The following is a 19,349-nucleotide window of genomic DNA, read 5'->3' as shown; positions in this document are numbered from 1 at the left end:
TCCAAAAATGAAAAATCAGATGAGAATGCATGTGTGGATGTATGCCTCCTGAACACAAAGCAATGAACTGGCTAGATCTGGTTATCCAGGGGGTGTATATGCTCAGAGGGAGGAGCTACACTTTTTAGTGTAGTACTTTGTGTGTCCTCCGGAGGCAGAAGCTATACACCCAATGTCTGGGTCTCCCATAGGAACGATAAAGAAAGGCATCCTCCTCGTCCTGCGAGTCAGATTCTGAAACAGAGCCGCGGGACGAGGAAGGAGAGGGAGCCCTGCGTCTCTTCTTAGGAGGACGGGGTCTGGGACCAGATGAGGAATCCTCTGTGAGCTCCGCTGAGAGAGCCCTAGCAGCAGAGGCACCCTGTGAAGGGGGCTGATGCATGTTCAGCAAAGTCCTGGACAGCTGTCCCATGGAGTCGGCAAAAGACTGGGAGATAGACCTAGATAAGGATTCTACCCAAGCCGGGGGTTCAGCCACAGGAGCCGGAGCAGCCGGAGAGACCACTGGGGGTGCGATTCCAGGCTGAGGCATCGTCAGGTTAGAGCAGGCATCACAATGTGGATAGGTGCTCGGTTCAGGCAGTATGAGCTTACATGCAGTGCACACTGAATACACTTTGGAGCCTTGCTCGTCGTGTGAGACATGCTGCTGGAGTGGGGGCTCTGCCAGAATGACCCCCAGAGTGTATATACAGAGGTCCACAACCAGAGGTTGTGGCTTACCAGACCGCTGGAGCGGTGTTGTGTGCCCTCCAGATCCCGAAGCACGGACCCCCAAGCACCTCAGCAGTGATGCTGCAGCCAGCGCTGATCGCAGAGAAAAACGCTGATAAAATGGCGCTGTAGCGAGGAGAGGGGGCGGGACCTGCTCTGAGAGCGGGATCTGGAGGGCCATAGAGACTTACAGGGGAGGAGACATGTACCCAGTGAGGAGTGTCCCTCCCCTGTGCAGAACGGCTGCTGGGCGGAGCCGCGCTGTCCCTCTGCATGAATGACATGCGAGGGCAGTGAAACCGAAAGTAGGCCTCCGGCGAAGCCGGGGCCTAAATTTGAGCGGTGCGGCCGGCACCATCGGCGCGGTTCTCAGGCGACAGCCAGAGAACCCGCCGGAAATGTCATAAAAATCACTCAGCACACTCTCCCACCACAATAAAGTACAGGGACCCCCAATATATAAACTTTTCAGGTACTTAGCTTGCTGAGACGCAGGGTTCCAAGTCCCTGGGGATGGGTGCTCCGGTCCTGAAGGGCTGCGGATGGAGACCAGTCTCCTGCCAAGCATGGAGAACCGTGCTGGCTCCCACTTCAAGCCAGAGCCCAGGAGGGATGGTGAAGGAGCACGGCATGTAAGGCTCCAGCCTTGGAATCAACCTTAACAACACCGCCGACACAGTGGGGTGAGAAGGGACATGCCGGGGGTCCAGGCTTGGACCCGCTTTTCTTCAAACTCTTTCCAAAAATGAAAAATCAGATGAGAATGCATGTGTGGATGTATGCCTCCTGAACACAAAGGGATAAACTGGCTACTTCTGGTTATCCAGGGGGTGTATATGCTCAGAGGGAGGAGCTACACTTTTGAGTGTAGTACTTTGTGTGTCCTCCGGAGGCAGAAGCTATACACCCAATGTCTGGGTCTCCCATAGGAACGATAAAGAAACTGCCCATAGACTAATACATAATCCAGGACGTGATCGTACATTTAGGGACTGTGCTCTAAGACCACTGATTGGCTGGGGAACTGTATGCAGAGTTTTGTAGAGGTTATCCCATAAGCATTTACACTCCAACCAAAAAATTAATTATAATTCTATGATCTTTGAAGGTTTGGCAGCTGAAATTTGCGCAGATACAGAGAACAGCGAGTCCTAATTCTCCAGTCTGAATGCTTTCTGCCACTGATTTACACAGGATACTTTGGGCCAAATATCCTGGGAATCAGTGAGGGTCAGTGGTCAGACACCCAGCATTCATGCAGTTATCATTTTTTCCTCATGATAGGTGGTATCTTTTAATGGTATAACAAAAAGAACAGAACAGAACAGAACAGAGAGAGAGAGAGAGAAAGGGCGGAGGCGGCAAGAGAGAGAAGGGCGGAGGCGGCGAGAGAGACAGAAGGGCGGAGGCGACGAGAGAGACAGAAGGGCGGAGGCGACGAGAGAGACAGAAGGGCGGAGGCGACGAGAGAGACAGAAGGGCGGAGGCGACGAGAGAGACAGAAGGGCAGAGGCGGCGAGAGAGACAGAAGGGCAGAGGCGGCGAGAGAGAGAAGGGCAGAGGCGGCGAGAGAGACAGAAGGGCAGAGGCGGCGAGAGAGACAGAAGGGCAGAGGCGGCGAGAGAGACAGAAGGGCAGAGGTGGAGAGAGAGACAGAAGGGCGGAGGTGGAGAGAGAGACAGAAGGGCGGAGGTGGAGAGAGAGACAGAAGGGCAGAGGTGGAGAGAGAGACAGAAGGGCGGAGGTGGAGAGAGAGACAGAAGGGCGGAGGTGGAGAGAGAGACAGAAGGGCGGAGGCGGCAAGAGACAAAGAGAAACAGAGAAGGACAGATGGACGGAAATCCTTCTTTACCTAAGCCACCAAAAAGTACAAATTGAGCTATAATTTATCATTATTCCTTCAGCCTCTTATGATAGCTAGACTACTCATGTTCATATGAAAAGTGAGTTGGGAAAAGCAGAGAAAAACAAAAGGAAAGTTAGCCTGCACACTCGTGGCCAGTACAAAAATTGCAATAAACATGATGATGTTCTCCAATTTAATCAATCTTTATTTGCCAAATGCTTGGCACTTAGGATAAAAAGTTAATATCCCTTTAAATGACCAAAAACTATCATAAACTTAATATATAGAACTTTTCCATGAATTATCACTGTTAAATATTGCAACTTAATGATGATCACCCAAAATTAATAAACATAAGCAATTTCCTTCCCCCCCCCCCCAAAAAAAAAGCAGATAGGGCAATTACTTGGTGACGCCTCGTGTAAAAAAAAAATAAATAAAAAAAACCAAAATCGCTACCTCAAGGCAATAGGTACCCAAGAAGAAGGCGTACAACTCTGGTAGCGCTGGCGTCTTTGCTATGGCTGAAAGTTTATAGAAAATGTTATTGCCCACAATTAAGCAGTTACCCCTGATACACGGGACAGACAGACCGGTCTGGGGTTGTCTACACGCAGCGCCCCAGCCTTGGTGCAATCCACACATACTCACCGTCCTCGTCATGGACTGGTTATACCCGGGAGGGCAATGCATAGTTTGTTCCCCCATCATGTATATTCACTCTGCACAGTGATAGAACGGTCACTGTACCCACAATTTATTTATTAACCCCCCAAAAAAATGCACAAGTTCAAAAGTACTTAGTCAGACTCCCAGATTTACTGCGATTGTCTCAGGGAGGTGTGAGGGAAAGCTGGAGAAGGTAGTGCGTTATGGCAGGAGGCTCCTGACCCACATCAGATGTAGATCGGGTGATACTGTTTTGCGGTCAGTTTTTGCCGGCAGGTTGGACACGATGAGCTATTTTTAAGGGAGTCTCGGAGGCACTGGCTGCAGAAAATGTGACCGCACTTGGTAGAAACGATGAGACGTCCACTTTGGATGATCTACAAGAGAGGGGGAAAACAAAACGATGGAGGTCACGGGGAGAACGCACAAAAGAAAAGGAGTTAGAGCAATAAAAACCATCAAAATAGTACCAATAAAATCTACATTTCGCTAAGCAAAGAACCTCCACAAAGCTCCGTTGATGGAAAAATTGAAATATTGGTCTTGGAAATTTATAATTTTATTATATTATTAGATCTTTCCATTACACAACAGTGAAGATCCGACCCTGTGATACAATGTACAGTGTCAGTGCGCAGCTTGTATAAGTGTAAATTTGGTGTCCGTTAAATAACTCAGCACACAGCCATTAATGTCTAAACCGCTAGCACCAAAAGTTAGTACACCCCTAAATGTGCCCAAAGTGACAATATTTTGTGTGGCCACCATTATTTTCAAGCACTGCCTTAACTTTATAGGGCCTGGAGTTCACTAGAGCTTTACAGGAGCCGCTGGATCCTCTTCCATCACGGAGCTGGTAGATGGCAGAGACCTTGCGTTCCCACAGATGCGCCATAGGGTTTTGGTCTGGAGCCGTTTGGCTAGTCCGGCACCATTACTTTCAGATTAGTCACCAAGCAGTGGTCGTCTTGGAGGTTTTTGGAGACATTATGTTAGAATACTGTACGGCGGCCCAGTTTCGGAAGGGGGGGGGGGATATCATGCTCTGCTTCAGTATGTCAAAGTACATGTTGGCATTAATGGTTCCCTCAATGACCTGTAGCCCCAACCCCCCACAGCCGGCAGCAGCCATGCAGCCTCAAACCATGAAACTCCCCCACCATGTCTGATTGTAGGCAGGACACATTTGTCTTTGTCCCCTCACCTGGTTGCCACCACACACACTGACACCATCTGAACCAAATAGGTTTTTCTTGGTCTCATAAGATCACAGGACATGGTTCCAGTAATCCATGTCCTTCGTCTGCTTGTCTGCAGCAGACTGTGGGCTTTTTTGTGCATCATTTTTAGAAGAGGCTTCCTTCTGGGACGACAGCCATTCAGACCAATGTGATGCAGTGTGGGGTGTATGCTCTAAGCACTGACTGTCTGACCCCCCACCCCTGTAACCTCTTCAGCAATGCTGGCAGCACTCTTACGTCCATTTTGAAAAGATAACCTCTGCATATGATGCTGAGCACGTGCACTCAACTTCTGTGGCGACCATGCAAGGTCTGTTCTGAGTGGATCAGGTCTTAAACCGCTGTACTCTCTTGGCCACCATGCTGCCGCTCAGTATCAGGGTGTTGGCAATCTTCTTATAGCCTTGGCCATCTTTATGTAGAGTAACAATTCTTTTTCAGCTCCTTAGAGAATGCTTTCTCATGAGTGACCAGTATGAGAGAGTGTGTGAGAGATAACACCAAATGTAACACCCCCTGCTCTCCATTCACACCTGACACCTTGTAACACTGAGTCACATAGCACTAGGGAAGGAAAACGGTGGTTCAGTGGTTAGCACTGCAGTCTTGCAGCGCTTCAAATCCCACCAAGGGCAACATCTGCAAGAGGTTTGTATGTTCTCCCCGTGCTTGCGTGGGTTTCCTCCGAGTTCTCCAGTTTCCTACCACACTCCAAAGACATACAGATAGGGACTCTAGATTGTGAGCCCCAATGGGGACAGTGATGCAAATATATGTAAAGCGCTGTGGAATTAATAGCGCTATATAAATGAATAAATATGAGTATTATTTTTCTTAGATTACAGGGTCATACCTTCTGATTGAGCACTCCTGCTCATTAGCCTTAGGGTATTTTAATTCTTTATTAGCAGGTTCCTCTGTCCGCCCATAAATTGTAGGTTTTTTTTAACCCAAAGAGAGGCCTTAGTTTGATAGGGACCCAACAACGAGAGGTTGCCTTGGTGTTAGCTGTTGGGCTCACATAAAACTGGCCATTTTTGTATATCACTTTTTACATGTTTTACGTAGCAGTAATGCATGTCTATATTCATTGTTTACATATCTTAGCACTACAGAGTGCAACTGTCTCTTTTTTGCTAAATATCATAACATACCTCTGAGTAGCTCTCCATGCAAATTGGACAAGTGATGCTCCCAGACGATCTGTAGAGGTAAGGAACAAAAAGTCACTGAGATAGAAGAAAATATGCATTTCACAAGGTACGAGTAAAAACGTCCCCACAACTAATATGCCTTACTACTCAAGATTGACTGCTGAACAATCAATGTCCGGGTTTTCTTGAACACTATGGATCAGAGGGGATCCTACACCCAGCACTAGAGAGGAGCGATATTCGATTCGAACCGTTCACCAATTTCAAATTCGAGTGATTTTGGGCGGTGTTCGACGAACTCGAACGATTTGCTTCAAGTTCGGCCGTTCGATAGCGGTTTGATCACCAAAAGCGTGGCTTTTCACAGCAAGTATGTGCGCACGTTGCGTATCTGCATGTGTCCTGCGTCCCCAGCACAATCCCTCTCTCTTTCCTACTCGCCGATCAGCTGCACGGCTGTCACAAAGCTCCGGCGACTTTTCCTCTTTTTAAAATGGCTGCCGCTCATTATTCAATCTGGTATTCCTTGCTTTCCCCGCCCACCGGCGCCCATGATTTGTTGCAGCTGTCGCTCATCGTGGGGGCGTGTCTGACTGCAACCAATCACAGCCGCCGGTGGGAGGGTCCATATCTTGCAGTAAAATAAACAAAATTAAAAAAAAAAAAAAGAAGGGAATTTTGTTACTTACCGTAAATTCCTTTTCTTCTAGCTCCAATTGGGAGACCCAGACGATTGGGTGTATAGCTACTGCCTCCGGAGGCCACACAAAGCATTACACTAAAAAGTGTAAGGCCCCTCCCCTTCTGGCTATACACCCCCCGTGGGATCACGGGCTGCTCAGTTTTAGTGCTAAAGCAAGAAGGAGGAAAGCCAATAACTGGTTTAAACAAATTCAATCCGAAGTAACATCGGAGAACTGAAACCGTTCAACATGAACAACATGTGTACCCGAAAAAACCAAAAATCCCGAAGGAAACAGGGGCGGGTGCTGGGTCTCCCAATTGGAGCTAGAAGAAAAGGAATTTACGGTAAGTAACAAAATTCCCTTCTTCTTCGGCGCTCCATTGGGAGACCCAGACGATTGGGACGTCCAAAAGCAGTCCCTGGGTGGGTAAAATAATACCTCAAGTTAGAGCTGCAAAACAGCCCTCCCCTACGAGGAGGCAACTGCCGCCTGCAGGACTCTTCTACCTAGGCTGGCGTCCGCCGAGCGTAGGTATGCACCTGATAATGTTTGGTGAAAGTGTGCAGGCTCGACCAGGTAGCCGCCTGGCACACCTGTTGAGCCGTAGCCTGGTGTCGTAATGCCCAGGACGCACCCACGGCTCTGGTAGAATGGGCCTTCAGCCCTGATTGAACCGGAAGCCCAGCAGAACGGTAGGCTTCAAGAATTGGTTCCTTGATCCATCGAGCCAGGGTGGATTTGGAAGCCTGCGACCCTTTGCGCTTACCAGCAACAAGGACAAAGAGTGCCTCCGAGCGGCGCAGGAGCGCCGTGCGGGAGATGTAGATTCTGAGTGCTCTCACCAGATCTAACAAATGCAAATCCTTCTCATACCGATGAACTGGATGAGGACAAAAGGAAGGTAAGGAGATATCCTGATTGAGATGAAAAGAGGATACCACCTTAGGGAGAAATTCCTGAATCGGGCGCAGCACTACCTTGTCCTGGTGAAACACCAGGAAGGGAGCTTTTGGATGACAGCGCTGCTAGCTCAGACACGCTCCGAAGAGACGTGACCGCTACCAGAAAGGCCACTTTCTGTGAGAGTCGAGGAAGTGACACCTCCTTCAGAGGCTCGAAGGGCGGCTTCTGGAGAGCAACCAGTACCCTGTTCAGATCCCATGGATCTAACGGCCGTTTGTACGGAGGGACGATGTGACAAACCCCCTGCAGGAACGTGCGTACCTGAGAAAGTCGTGCTAGACGCTTCTGAAAAAATACTGATAGCGCTGAGACTTGTCCTTTAAGGGAGCCGAGCGCTAAGCCTTTTTCCAAACCAGATTGCAGGAAGGAAAGAAAAGTAGGCAATGCAAATGGCCAGGGGGACACTCCCTGTGCAGAGCACCAGGATAAGAAAATCTTCCACGTTCTGTGATAGATTTTAGCAGACGTGGGCTTCCTAGCCTGTCTCATGGTGGCCACGACCCCTTGAGATAATCCTGAAGACGCTAGGATCCAGGACTCAATGGCCACACAGTCAGGTTCAGGGCCGCAGAATTCAGATGGAAAAACGGCCCTTGTGACAGTAAGTCTGGCCGGTCTGGTAGCGCCCACGGTTGGCCGACCGTGAGATGCCACAGATCCGGGTACCACGATCTCCTCGGCCAGTCTGGGGCGACGAGTAAGACGCGGCGGCAATCGGACCTGATCTTGCGTAGCACTCTGGGCAAGAGTGCCAGAGGGGGAAACACATAGGGAAGCTGGAACTGCGACCAATCTTGCACCAAGGCGTCTGCCGCCAGAGCTCTTTGATCGCGAGACCTCGCCATGAAGGTCGGGACCTTGTTGTTGTGCCGAGACGCCATTAGGTCGACGTCCGGCACACCCCAGCGGCGGCAGCTTTCCTGAAACACGTCCGGGTGAAGGGACCATTCCCCTGCGTCCATGCCCTGGCGACTGAGGAAGTCTGCTTCCCAGTTTTCTACGCCGGGGATGTGAACTGCGGATATGGTGGAGGCCGTGGCTTCCACCCACATCAGAATCCGCCGGACTTCCTGGAAGGCTTGCCGACTGCGTGTCCCACCTTGGTGGTTGATGTATGCCACCGCTGTGGAGTTGTCCGACTGAATTCGGATCTGCTTCCCTTCCAGCCAGTGCTGGAAGGCTTGTAGGGCAAGATACACTGCCCTGATTTCCAGAACATTGATCTGAAGGGTGGACTCCTGCTGAGTCCACGTACCTTGAGCCCTGTGGTGGAGAAAAACTGCTCCCCACCCTGACAGGCTCGCGTCCGTCGTGACCACCGCCCAGGATGGGGGTAGGAAGGACCTTCCTTGTGATAATGAGGTGGGAAGAAGCCACCACTGAAGAGAGTCCTTGGCCGTCTGGGAAAGGGAGACTTTCCTGTCCAAGGACGTCGACTTCCTGTCCCATTGGCGGAGAATGTCCCATTGAAGTGGGCGCAGATGAAACTGCGCAAACGGAACTGCCTCCATTGCTGCCACCATCTTCCCTAGGAAGTGCATGAGGCGTCTTAAGGGGTGCGACTGGCCTTGAAGGAGAGACTGCACCCCTGTCTGTAGTGACCGCTGCTTGTCCAGCGGAAGCTTCACTACCGCTGAGAGAGTATGAAACTCCATGCCAAGATATGTTAGTGATTGGGTCGGAGACAGGTTTGACTTTGAAAAGTTGATGATCCACCCGAAGGTCTGGAGAATCTCCAGCGCAACGTTCAGGCTGTGCTGGCATGCTCCTTGAGAGGGTGCCTTGACAAGTAGATCGTCCAAGTAAGGGATCACCGAGTGTCCCTGAGAGTGCAAGACTGCTACCACTGCTGCCATGACCTTGGTGAAAACCCGTGGGGCTGTCGCCAGACCAAATGGCAGGGCTACGAACTGAAGATGGTCGTCCCCTGTCACGAAGCGTAGAAAAACGCTGGTGCTCTGGAGCAATCGGCACGTGGAGATAAGCATCTTTGATGTCTATTGATGCTAGAAAATCTCCTTGAGACATCGAGGAAATGACGGAGCGGAGGGATTCCATCCGGAACCGCCTGATTTTCACGTGCTTGTTGAGCAGTTTTAGGTCCAGAACAGGACGGAAAGAGCCGTCCTTTTTTGGTACCACAAACAGATTGGAGTAAAAACCTTGACCTTGTTCCTGAGGAGGAACAGGGATCACCACTCCTTCTGCCCTTAGGGAGCACACCGCCTGCAGAAGAGCATCGGCTCGGTCGGGAGGTGGGGAGGTTCTGAAGAATCGAGGCGGAGGACGAGAACTGAACTCTATCCTGTACCCGTGAGACAAAACGTCTCTCACCCACCGGTCCTTGACCTGTGACAGTCAAATGTCGCCAAAGCGGGAGAGCCTGCCACCGACCGAGGATGCGGAGAGAGGAGGCTGAAAGTCATGAGGCAGCCGCCTTGGAAGCGGTTCCTCCGGCTGCTTTCTTTGGGCGTGAGTGAGTCCGCCAGGAATCTGAACTCCTCTGCTCTTTCTGAGTCCTTTTGGACGAGAAGAATTGGGCCCTGCCCGAGCCACGAAAGGACCGAAACCTCGACTGTCCCCTCCTCTGTTGGGGTTTGCTTGATCTGGGCTGGGGTAAGGAAGAGTCCTTACCCTTGGACTGTTTAATGATTTCAGCCAATTGCTCACCAAACAGTTTGTCTCCAGATAATGGCAAACTGGTTAAGCATTTTTTGGACGCAGAATCTGCTTTCCATTCTTTCAACCACAAGGCTCTGCGTAAAAACGACAGAGTTGGCAGACGCCATAGATGTACAGCTCGTAGAGTCCAGGACAGCATTGATAGCGTAAGTCGCAAACGCAGACATTTGCGAGGTTAAGGACGCCACCTGCGGCACTGATGGACGTATGACAGAGTCCACCTGCGCCAGACCAGCTGAAATAGCTTGGAGTGCCCACACGGCTGCGAATGCTGGAGCAAACGACGCGCCAATAGCTTCATAGACAGATTTCAACCAAAGGACCATCTGCCTGTCAGTGGCATCTTTAAGTGAAGCCCCATCTTCCACTGCAACTATGGATCTAGCCGCAAGCCTGGAGATTGGGGGGTCCACCTTTGGACACTGGGTCCAGCGTTTGACCACGTCAGGGGGAAAAGGATAACATGTATCCTTAAGACGCTTGGAAAAACGCTTATCTGGATAAGCATGATGTTTCTGGACTGCTTCTCTGAAGTCAGAGTGGTCTAGAAAAGTACTCAATTTACGCTTGGGATATCTGAAATGGAATTTCTCTTGCTGTGCAGCTGCCTCCTCCGCTGGAGGGGCTGGGGGAGAAATATCCAACAGTCTATTGATGGCCGCTATAAGGTCATTCACCATGGCGTCACCAATAGGAGTATCCAGATTGAGAGCGGTCTCAGGATTAGACTCCTGATCATCTACCTCTGTCTCATCATACAGAGAATCCTCTCGCTGAGACCCTGACCAGCGTGATGACGCCGAGGGTCTCTCCCAGCGAGCTCGCTTAGGCTGCCTGGGACTGTCGTCCGAGTCAGAGCCTTCAGCCTGTGATGCGTGGGACCCCCTTGGAGCACGGATTAGTTCCAACTGAGGGGGACCGGGGAACAGTGAATCAACAGTGCCCATGGTCTGAGCGACCGGCCTGGACTGCAAAGATTCTAGAATTTTTGTCATAGTCACAGACATTTTATCAGCAAAAACTGCAAACTCTGTCCCCGTCACCGGGGCAGGATTCACAGGCATCTCTGCCTGGGCCACTACTAGCATAGACTCCGGCTGACGAAGTGGCACAGGGACCGAACATTGCACACAATGGGGGTCAGAGGAACCTGCCGGTAGATCAGCCCCACATGCGGTACAAGCAGCATATAAAGCCTGTGCCTTGGCACCCTTGCTTTTTGCGGATGACATGCTGTCGTCTCCTCAGAGCAATATAGGGTATAAAGCCAAGAAGCGACCGTACAGTGCAATATATATAGGTACAGACAAAAGTACACTAAACAACACTGTGGCACTAGTGGGGTCAGCACCTAGGTGCTGCTTACCGCCCGCTTAAGAGCGGGTGTGTGGTCGCCAGAATCCCCTGTCTGGATCTCCCAGGGCTATGTCCGTTCTCCAGCTCAGACTGCATGAAGGAATGGCTGCCGGCGTCCTGTGAAGAGGGGCGGGCCGTGGGCGTGCTGCAGACAAAGAGCGGGAAACTGGCGTCCCACTGTGCCCAGTGAGAGGGCTGGAGTATGTAAATACGACTCCAGCCCTCGGCGCTGACTATTGTACAGCGTCTCTCCCCTTCCCTGACTGACAGGGCTGGGGGCGGGAACGAAACGTAACTAGGCCGCAGAAGCCGGGGACTAGATTTATAAGCGCTGCCGTCGTAAAAGCACGGTCGGCGCGAAGTCCCCGGCGCACCACAAGTCACAGCCGCGCCGCAGCCTCTAGGGGCGGCCGGCGCGGTAGTTCCCCACAAATAAACTCACTGCAGCTAAGCTGCAGTGAGTATAGCCCAAGCGCGCAGCGCTACTGTCCCCGGCGCACTAGCACACCCAGCAACGCTGGAGTGTGTCTGTGCCTGTCTGCACGGGGACACAGAGTACCTGAATGTTGCAGGGCCTTGTCCCTGACGGTACCCAGCTCCGTATCCAGCAGGTTCTCCGGGTCTGTGGATGGAGCCCGGCCTCAGAGCCTGGAGGCCGGTAAGATCCCACTTCACCAGAGCCCTTCAGGGGGATGGGGAAGGAAAACAGCATGTGGGCTCCAGCCTCCGTACCCGCAATGGGTACCTCAACCTTAACAAACACCGCCGACAAAAGTGGGGTGAGAAGGGAGCATGCTGGGGGCCCTAGTATGGGCCCTCTTTTCTTCCATCCGACATAGTCAGCAGCTACTGCTGACTAAACAGTGGAGCTATGCGTGGATGTCTGACCTCCTTCGCACAAAGCTTGAAAACTGAGCAGCCCGTGATCCCACGGGGGGTGTATAGCCAGAAGGGGAGGGGCCTTACACTTTTTAGTGTAATGCTTTGTGTGGCCTCCGGAGGCAGTAGCTATACACCCAATCGTCTGGGTCTCCCAATGGAGCGCCGAAGAAACCTGCGGTTCCTCCCAATTTTGATACAAGCCAAGATAAAGCCAAACGACTGGAGGCTGGTATTGTCAGGATGGGGAGCCCACCACCCTAACAATATCAGCCAGCAGCTGCCCGGAATTGCCGCATCCTTTAGATGCGATAGTCCCGGGACTCTAAACGGCTCATCCCGAATTGCCCTGGTGCGGTGGCAATCGGGGTAATAAGGTTAGGTAAATCATGACAGGTGTCTCCCAGAGATACGTTCCATGATTAACGTGCAAGTGAAAGTAAATAAACACACAACGAAAAATCCTTTATTTGAAATAAAAGGCAAAAAAACCCCTCATTTACCTTTATTAATCCCCAAACAACAACCCAGGTCCGAAGTAATCCACACGACGCTTTCAGCTCTGCTACATGAAGCTGACAGTGAGCACCGTAGAACACGAGCGCACTGTGTCAGATCCACGTAGCAACTAAAGTGAGCCATGCTGTCACCGGAGACTTCACTCAGGTAGTGCCTGCGTGTCTCTCTCTCTCTCTTTTTCCCCCACTCTCTCTACTCTTTGTAGCTGAACAATCCACTTATGGATTCTCTACTGCAATACAGAGGTCAAGATTACCAAATCTTCCTATGCTTTTCATTACAGGCAGTGGCTCAATTGGTAGAGCTGCCGCCTAAGGAGAATTAGTTCACAAGTTCGAGTCCCGGCCGACCCGGTAAAGAATTTAATTTATCATTTTAAATTATAAATTATTATTTATAATTTAATTATGCACTGAGGAGAGGAGCCAGACATCAGCTGTGAGCCGCGGGACACACCTCTAAAATCGGAGCAGTTCACGGAATGAGGCTGCACTGCTCTCTCCTCTCTCTGACCTGGCGATGATCAGCTGATGCGGTCACCTGAAGGAATCAGCTGACACTAAGTTGAGCGGTGAGGCCAGCTTTTTATCGCCCTAAACTATCAGCTGCTGCTGTCGGACAGGAGTCTGCATAGAAGTGTGTAGTTTTTTTTTTTTTTTTTTTTGCATTGATGTATCAGCTGATTGTATAAAAGCCGTTTATACAATCAACTGCTGTGTCATGTGATTCAGGCCCTTGACGCATCATCTGATCGCTTTGCCTTCCAGCAAACCGATCAGAGGATATTGGATCCGGATTGGACGGCGCGGGACCCTTGACCCAGGATTACTGTGGAGGGGGGTTCTTTATTTCAATAAAGATGGAGTCACTAATTGTGTTGTGTTTTATTTCTAATAAAAATATTTTTGTGTGTTGCGTTTTTTTTTTATTTGTACTAGAAATTCATGGTAGCCATGTCTAATATTGGCGTGACACCATGAATTTCGGGCTTAGGGCCAGTTGATAATATACAGCTAGCCCTAAGCCCATTATTACCCAGCAAGCCACCCGTCACAAGGCCCACTGGAAGAGTTGGATACAGCGCCAGAAGATGGCGCTTCTATGAAAGCGCCATTTTCTGGGGCGGCTGCGGACTGCAATTTGCAGCAGGGGTGCCCAGAAAGCTTGGGCACCCTGCGCTACGGATTCCAATCCCCAGCTGCCTAGTTGTACCTGGCTGGACACAAAAATTGTGCGAAGCCCACGTCATTTTTTTTTTTTTTAATTATTTCATGAAATAAAAAAAAAAAAATAAAAAAAAAGGGTTTCCCTATATTTTTGGTTCCCAGCCGGGTACAAATAGGCAGCTGGGGGTTGGGGGCAGCCTGTAGCTGCCTGCTGTACCTGGCTAGCATACAAAAACATGGCAAAGCCCACGTAAATTTTTGGGGGGGCAAAAATCTCCTGCATACAGTCCTGGATGGAGAATGCTTAGCCTTGTAGTTCTGCAGCTGCGGTCTGCTGTCTGTATGGAGGAGACAGCAGCTGCAGAGAACTACAAGGTTCAGCATCCTCCATCCAGGACTCTATGCTAGAGGGAGAGACAGGGCGGAGCAGAACTACAAGGCTCAGCATGCTCTATTCACTAGTGTATGCAGGAAAGCAGACAGCAGCTGCAGAACTACAAGGCTCAGCATACTCCATCCAGGACTGTATGCAGGAGATTTCTGCCCACAAAATAATGACGTGGGCTTCGCCATATTTTTGTATGCTAGCCAGGTACAGCAGGCAGGTACGGCTGCACCCAACCTCCAGCTGCCTATTTGTACCCGGCTGAAAACTAAAAATATAGGGAAGCCCTTTATTATAATTATTTAATGAATTTCATGAATTAAAAAAAAAAAAAAAACATGAGCTTCGCCTTATTTTTGTGTCCAGCCAGGTACAACTAGGCAGCTGGGGATTGGAATCTGCAGCACAGGTTGGCCCGAGGTTTCTGGGCCCCTCTACTGCGAATTGCAGTCCGCAGCCGCCCCAGAAAATAGAAGCGCCACCATCTGGCGCTGAATCCAACTCTTCCAGCTGCCCTGGTGACGGGTGGCTCGCTGGGTAATAACGGGTTAATACTAGCTTTGTTTCACTAGCTAGTATTAAGCTAGAGATTCGTAATGTCAGGCAAGTTTGACCCGGCCATTAAGAATCTGCAATAAAGTGTTATAAAATAAACAAACAAAAACAAAACAAAAAAAAAAAAAAAAACACCACACAAAGAAAAAAAATACTTTAATAGAAATAAATACACAGACACACTTAGAGACTCCAGGTTTATTACTCCCTCTCACCCCTCCACGATCCTGGTCTTCTGTGTTCTTTCTCCTTCAACCCATGCAGCTCTGCTACATCGGACAGCACTGCATGGGAGGAAGACGCTGCTGCTCTCGTGCAGTCTAATCACTCAGTGAGCAGAGGCTGCGCGTTGTAAGCGGTGACGTCACCGCTGCCACCGTTGAAATAGTAATCTGACAGGCGGATTACTATAGCAACAGTGATCTCCGATCACCTGATTCCCGGTGCCGCTATTCACCGGTTGTGGCATCCAGTCCTTGCATGTGAGCTGACTCTGTAAAGAGCGCCCACATGCAGGAACGGGGAGCCAAGCATGTGCCCAAGCATCTCGCCGGTACACGGAGATGCTCAAACGAGCACCGTGTACCGGAGAAATGCACTGACAGGACCTAGCATGACGTCTAGCCATGTGACCAGTCTGTAGCCAATGAGATAAGAGACACGTGAATAGTCACATGCTAGGACGTCACAGAAGGTCCTATCATCAGTGCTGGTTACCGGGAGGGCACAGCGATGATCGAAAGGTAAAGCGGCGGGAGTCAGAGTACAGGACGCGTCGCGGGGACCTGTAAGTGTAATGGCAATGTTTATTAACTGTAGGTGTACATGTATAATGTGTTTGTATGCGTTTGCCTGCCATTGTTTTCAATGGAGTTCGAAGGTGTTCGCCGAACTAAGCCGCCGTTTGACGAACCGAACCCGAACACTAGGGGGGTGGCTCAACACTACCCAGCATTCAGCTGTCTGCAGGTGTAGAGATCCAGAACAATACCGCTCCTGGGTAGTGGCCGTTCAAAAGGTACTGCAGCTAAGCTCCCATTGGAGTCTACAGTAGCAGCGAACGGCCACTACACACAGTATCTGGTTGCTGGGCGTCTGTTGGGCATCAAATCCCTACCGATCGGATATTGATAACACATCCTAAGGATAGGTAATCAATATTGGTCTTGGACAATCCCATTACACTAGGGCTGGGAGACCTTACACTGCGCCATGTGCAGCATCTAGGACAGGTTATCAGGAGAGGTTACCTTGAGCTGGTATAGTTTGTAGCAGGGAGATTGCTGGATCTTCTACTTGAAGATATGTTGCTGTCTCTTGCGTCCTCATCATCGCTGCTTAATATACAGCTGGCTGTCTGGGTGGTGGAGCGGCCAGCGTTCCTCCTTCTTCGACCTTGGTGCTCTGCAGTACAGAAATGTCATATTAAAAATTGATGGCATCATTTTTTTCTTGGAGGGGGAAAAAAAAAATAAAAATCCATACCCCAAATGCTGCTGTCAGTAGCATCTAAGGACCTTGCCAAAGCGGGGAGGGTCCTGCCTGGTGGAGTAATCAAGGGGCTCAGAAGCGCTAATCATGACAGCAGACCGCCATATAGAGAATTGGAGGTTTGAATAGCTTTAAGGCCCTGTGCGCACTAGAAAATGGACTTTTCTTAAGAAAAATCTGCACCCTCTGGCAGAATACCGCGGTAAAACCGCACTCACGTTTTTGCCGCAATTTTAAGCGTTTTTGTTGCGGGTTGGTCCCTGCGTTTTTTTTTTACCATTATCTATGGCAGAAACCGCAAGTACCTGCAGAAAAGAGGTGACATGCTCATTAATTCTGCAGCGGAAAATCCGCGGGTAAATCTGCAGGTATTAAAAAAAACGCAGTGTGTGCACAGCATTTTTTTTATACCCATAGGTTTTGCTGGGGAATGACTGCAGCAATGTTGACACATTTTCTTCAGCAAATCCGCGGGAAAATCTGCAGCGTGCGCACATATCCTAAAGACCAGTCTTTTTCCAGTTTTGCAATTTCGGGATTCTTTCTTGCCGTATTCCAAGAGCCACAAGTTTGTCTGTCCATATTTCGTCACAATGAGAACATGTCATTCAAGAGAACTCTTCGCTCAAAAAACACCATTGATTTTATCCTATGACGTACTGGAAAAGAAGGGAATTTTGTTTACTTACCGTAAATTCCTTTTCTTCTAGCTCCAATTGGGAGACCCAGACAATTGGGTGAATAGCTACTGCCTCCGGAGGCCGCACAAAGTACTACACTTAAGTGTAAGGCCCCTCCCCTTCTGGCTATACACCCCCCGTGGGAGCACGGGTCCTTCAGTTTTAGTGCAAAAGCAAGAAGGAGGAAAGCCAATAACTGTTTCAAAAACAAATTCAATCCGATAAACAATATCGGAGAACGTAAGTTATTAACATGAACAACATGTGCACCCGAAAAACAAATACCCTCAGAAAAACAGGGCGGGTGCTGGGTCTCCCAATTGGAGCTAGAAGAAAAGGAATTTACGGTAAGTAAACAAAATTCCCTTCTTTTTCGCTCCTAATTGGGAGACCCAGACAATTGGGACGTCCAAAAGCAGTCCCTGGGTGGGTAAAAGAATACCTCGTGATCGGGCTGTCAGGCAGCCCTTTCTTACAGGTGGGCCACCGCCGCCTGCAGGACTTGTCTACCTAGGCTGGCATCCGCCGAAGCGTAGGTATGCACCTGATAATGCTTGGTGAAAGTGTGCAGACTCGACCAGGTAGCCGCCTGGCACACCTGCTGAGCCGTAGCCTGATGCCGTAATGCCCAGGACGCACCCACGGCTCTGGTAGAATGGGCCTTCAGTCCAGAAGGAGTCGGAAGCCCAGCAGAACGGTAGGCGTGAAGAATTGGTTCCTTGATCCACCGCGCAAGGGTGGATTTGGAAGCTTGCGACCCTTTATGCTGACCAGCGACCAGGATAAAGAGTGCATCCGAACGGCGCAGAGACGCCGTGCGGGAAATGTAGATCCTGAGTGCTCTCACCAGGTCCAACAGAAGTAAACCCTTTTCAAAATGGTGAACTGGATGCGGACACAAAGATGGTAAAGTGATATCCTATGAAAGGAAGATACCACCTTGGGAAGAAACTCTGGAATTGGACGCAGTACTACCTTGTCTTGGTGAAACACCAGGAAGGGAGATTTGCAAGATAACGCCGCCAGCTCTGACACTCTCCGAAGAGACGTGACCGCCACCAGAAAAGCCACTTTCTGTGAAAGCCGAGAAAAGGAAATCTCCTTCATAGGCTCGAAAGGTGGCTTCTGGAGAGCAATCAGAACCTTGTTCAGATCCCAGGGTTCCAATGGCCACCTGTAAGGGGGAATGATATGACAAACCCCTTGCAGGAACGTGCGTACCTTAGGAAGTCGCGCCAGGCGCTTCTGAAAGAATACGGATAGCGCAGAGACTTGTCCTTTAAGGGAGCTAAGCGACAAACCTTTTTCCAACCCAGACTGCAGGAAGGAAAGAAAAATAGGCAATGCAAATGGCCAGGGAGAAACTCCCTGAGCAGAGCACCAAGATAAGAATATCTTCCACGTTCTGTGGTAGATCTTGGCGGAGGATGGCTCATAACGAGCCCGCTTAGGTTGTCTGGGACTGTCGTCCGACGAGTCAGAATCGTCACCCTGGGGTGCATGTGACACCCCCGGAGCTTGGAAGTGTTCCAGCTGAGGGGGACCAGGGAGCAATGATGCCACAGTGTCCATGGTCTGAGTTACTGGTCTAGACTGCAATGTTTCAAGAATCCTTGACATGGTCATAGACAATCTGTCAGCAAAAGCTGCAAACTCCGTTCCTGTCACCTGGACAGCATTCACAGGTGGTACACCCTGGGTCACGTCCAGCAGAGGCCCCGGCTGTGCAAGTTGCACAGGGGCCGAGCACTGCACACAATGGGGTTCAGTGGAACCTGCCGGTAGAGCAGCCCCACATGCGGTACAGTCAGCATATAATGTCTGTGCCTTGGCACCCTTGCGTTTTGCGGACGACATGCTGTTGCCTCCTTGTAATCTAGGAGGGTATATAGCCGAGAATCACCAGCGACCGTACAGTACAAAGTATTTGCAACACAAAATACTCAGTATACAAACGGCACAAGTGGGGGTGAGCCCTTGAGGGCTGCTTACCGCCCGCTGAACAGCGGGTATGAGGCCGTAGAATCCCGTGTCTGGGTCTCCCCGTCTCCCCTCTGCAGCTCAGCGTGCAGGCAGGAATGGCTGCCGGCGTTCTGTGAAGAGGGGCGGACCGTGGGCGTGCCAAAAACAAGAGCGGGAAACTGCGTCCTACTGTGCCTGGTGTGAGGGCTGGAGTATGTAAAAACGACTCCAGCCCTCAGCGCTGATGCTCTGTACAGCGTCCCGCCCTCCTCCTGACTGGCAGGTGCGGAGGCGGGAACGAAGGAACTAGGCCGCAAAAGCCGGGGACTGTAGTAATAAGCGTGGCCGTGATATATGCACGGCCAGCGCGGAAGTCCCCGGCGCACCACATGTCCCAGTCG

The 19,349-nt window shown here is 50.4% G+C and overlaps 1 protein-coding gene across 1 annotated transcript in view; it reads right to left on the bottom strand.

Moving 5' to 3' along the window:
• Positions 1 to 2,742: 2,742 nt before the first annotated feature.
• Positions 2,743 to 19,349, bottom strand: part of RNF4 (ring finger protein 4) — a 63,830-nt gene continuing 47,223 nt past the window's right edge. Inside the window, exons 8-10 of the mRNA XM_075346816.1 lie at positions 16,066 to 16,219; positions 5,625 to 5,673; positions 2,743 to 3,606 (exon numbers count right to left, since the gene is read on the bottom strand). Coding sequence (XP_075202931.1) covers positions 3,457 to 3,606; positions 5,625 to 5,673; positions 16,066 to 16,219 — 353 coding nt within the window. The 3' untranslated portion in view covers positions 2,743 to 3,456. The remainder of the gene's footprint in view (positions 3,607 to 5,624; positions 5,674 to 16,065; positions 16,220 to 19,349) is intronic.

Source organism: Anomaloglossus baeobatrachus, chromosome 1 (genome assembly GCF_048569485.1).
Source record: "Anomaloglossus baeobatrachus isolate aAnoBae1 chromosome 1, aAnoBae1.hap1, whole genome shotgun sequence".
Lineage (NCBI taxonomy): Eukaryota > Metazoa > Chordata > Amphibia > Anura > Aromobatidae > Anomaloglossus > Anomaloglossus baeobatrachus.
This window is presented reverse-complemented; position numbering and strand designations above follow the sequence as displayed.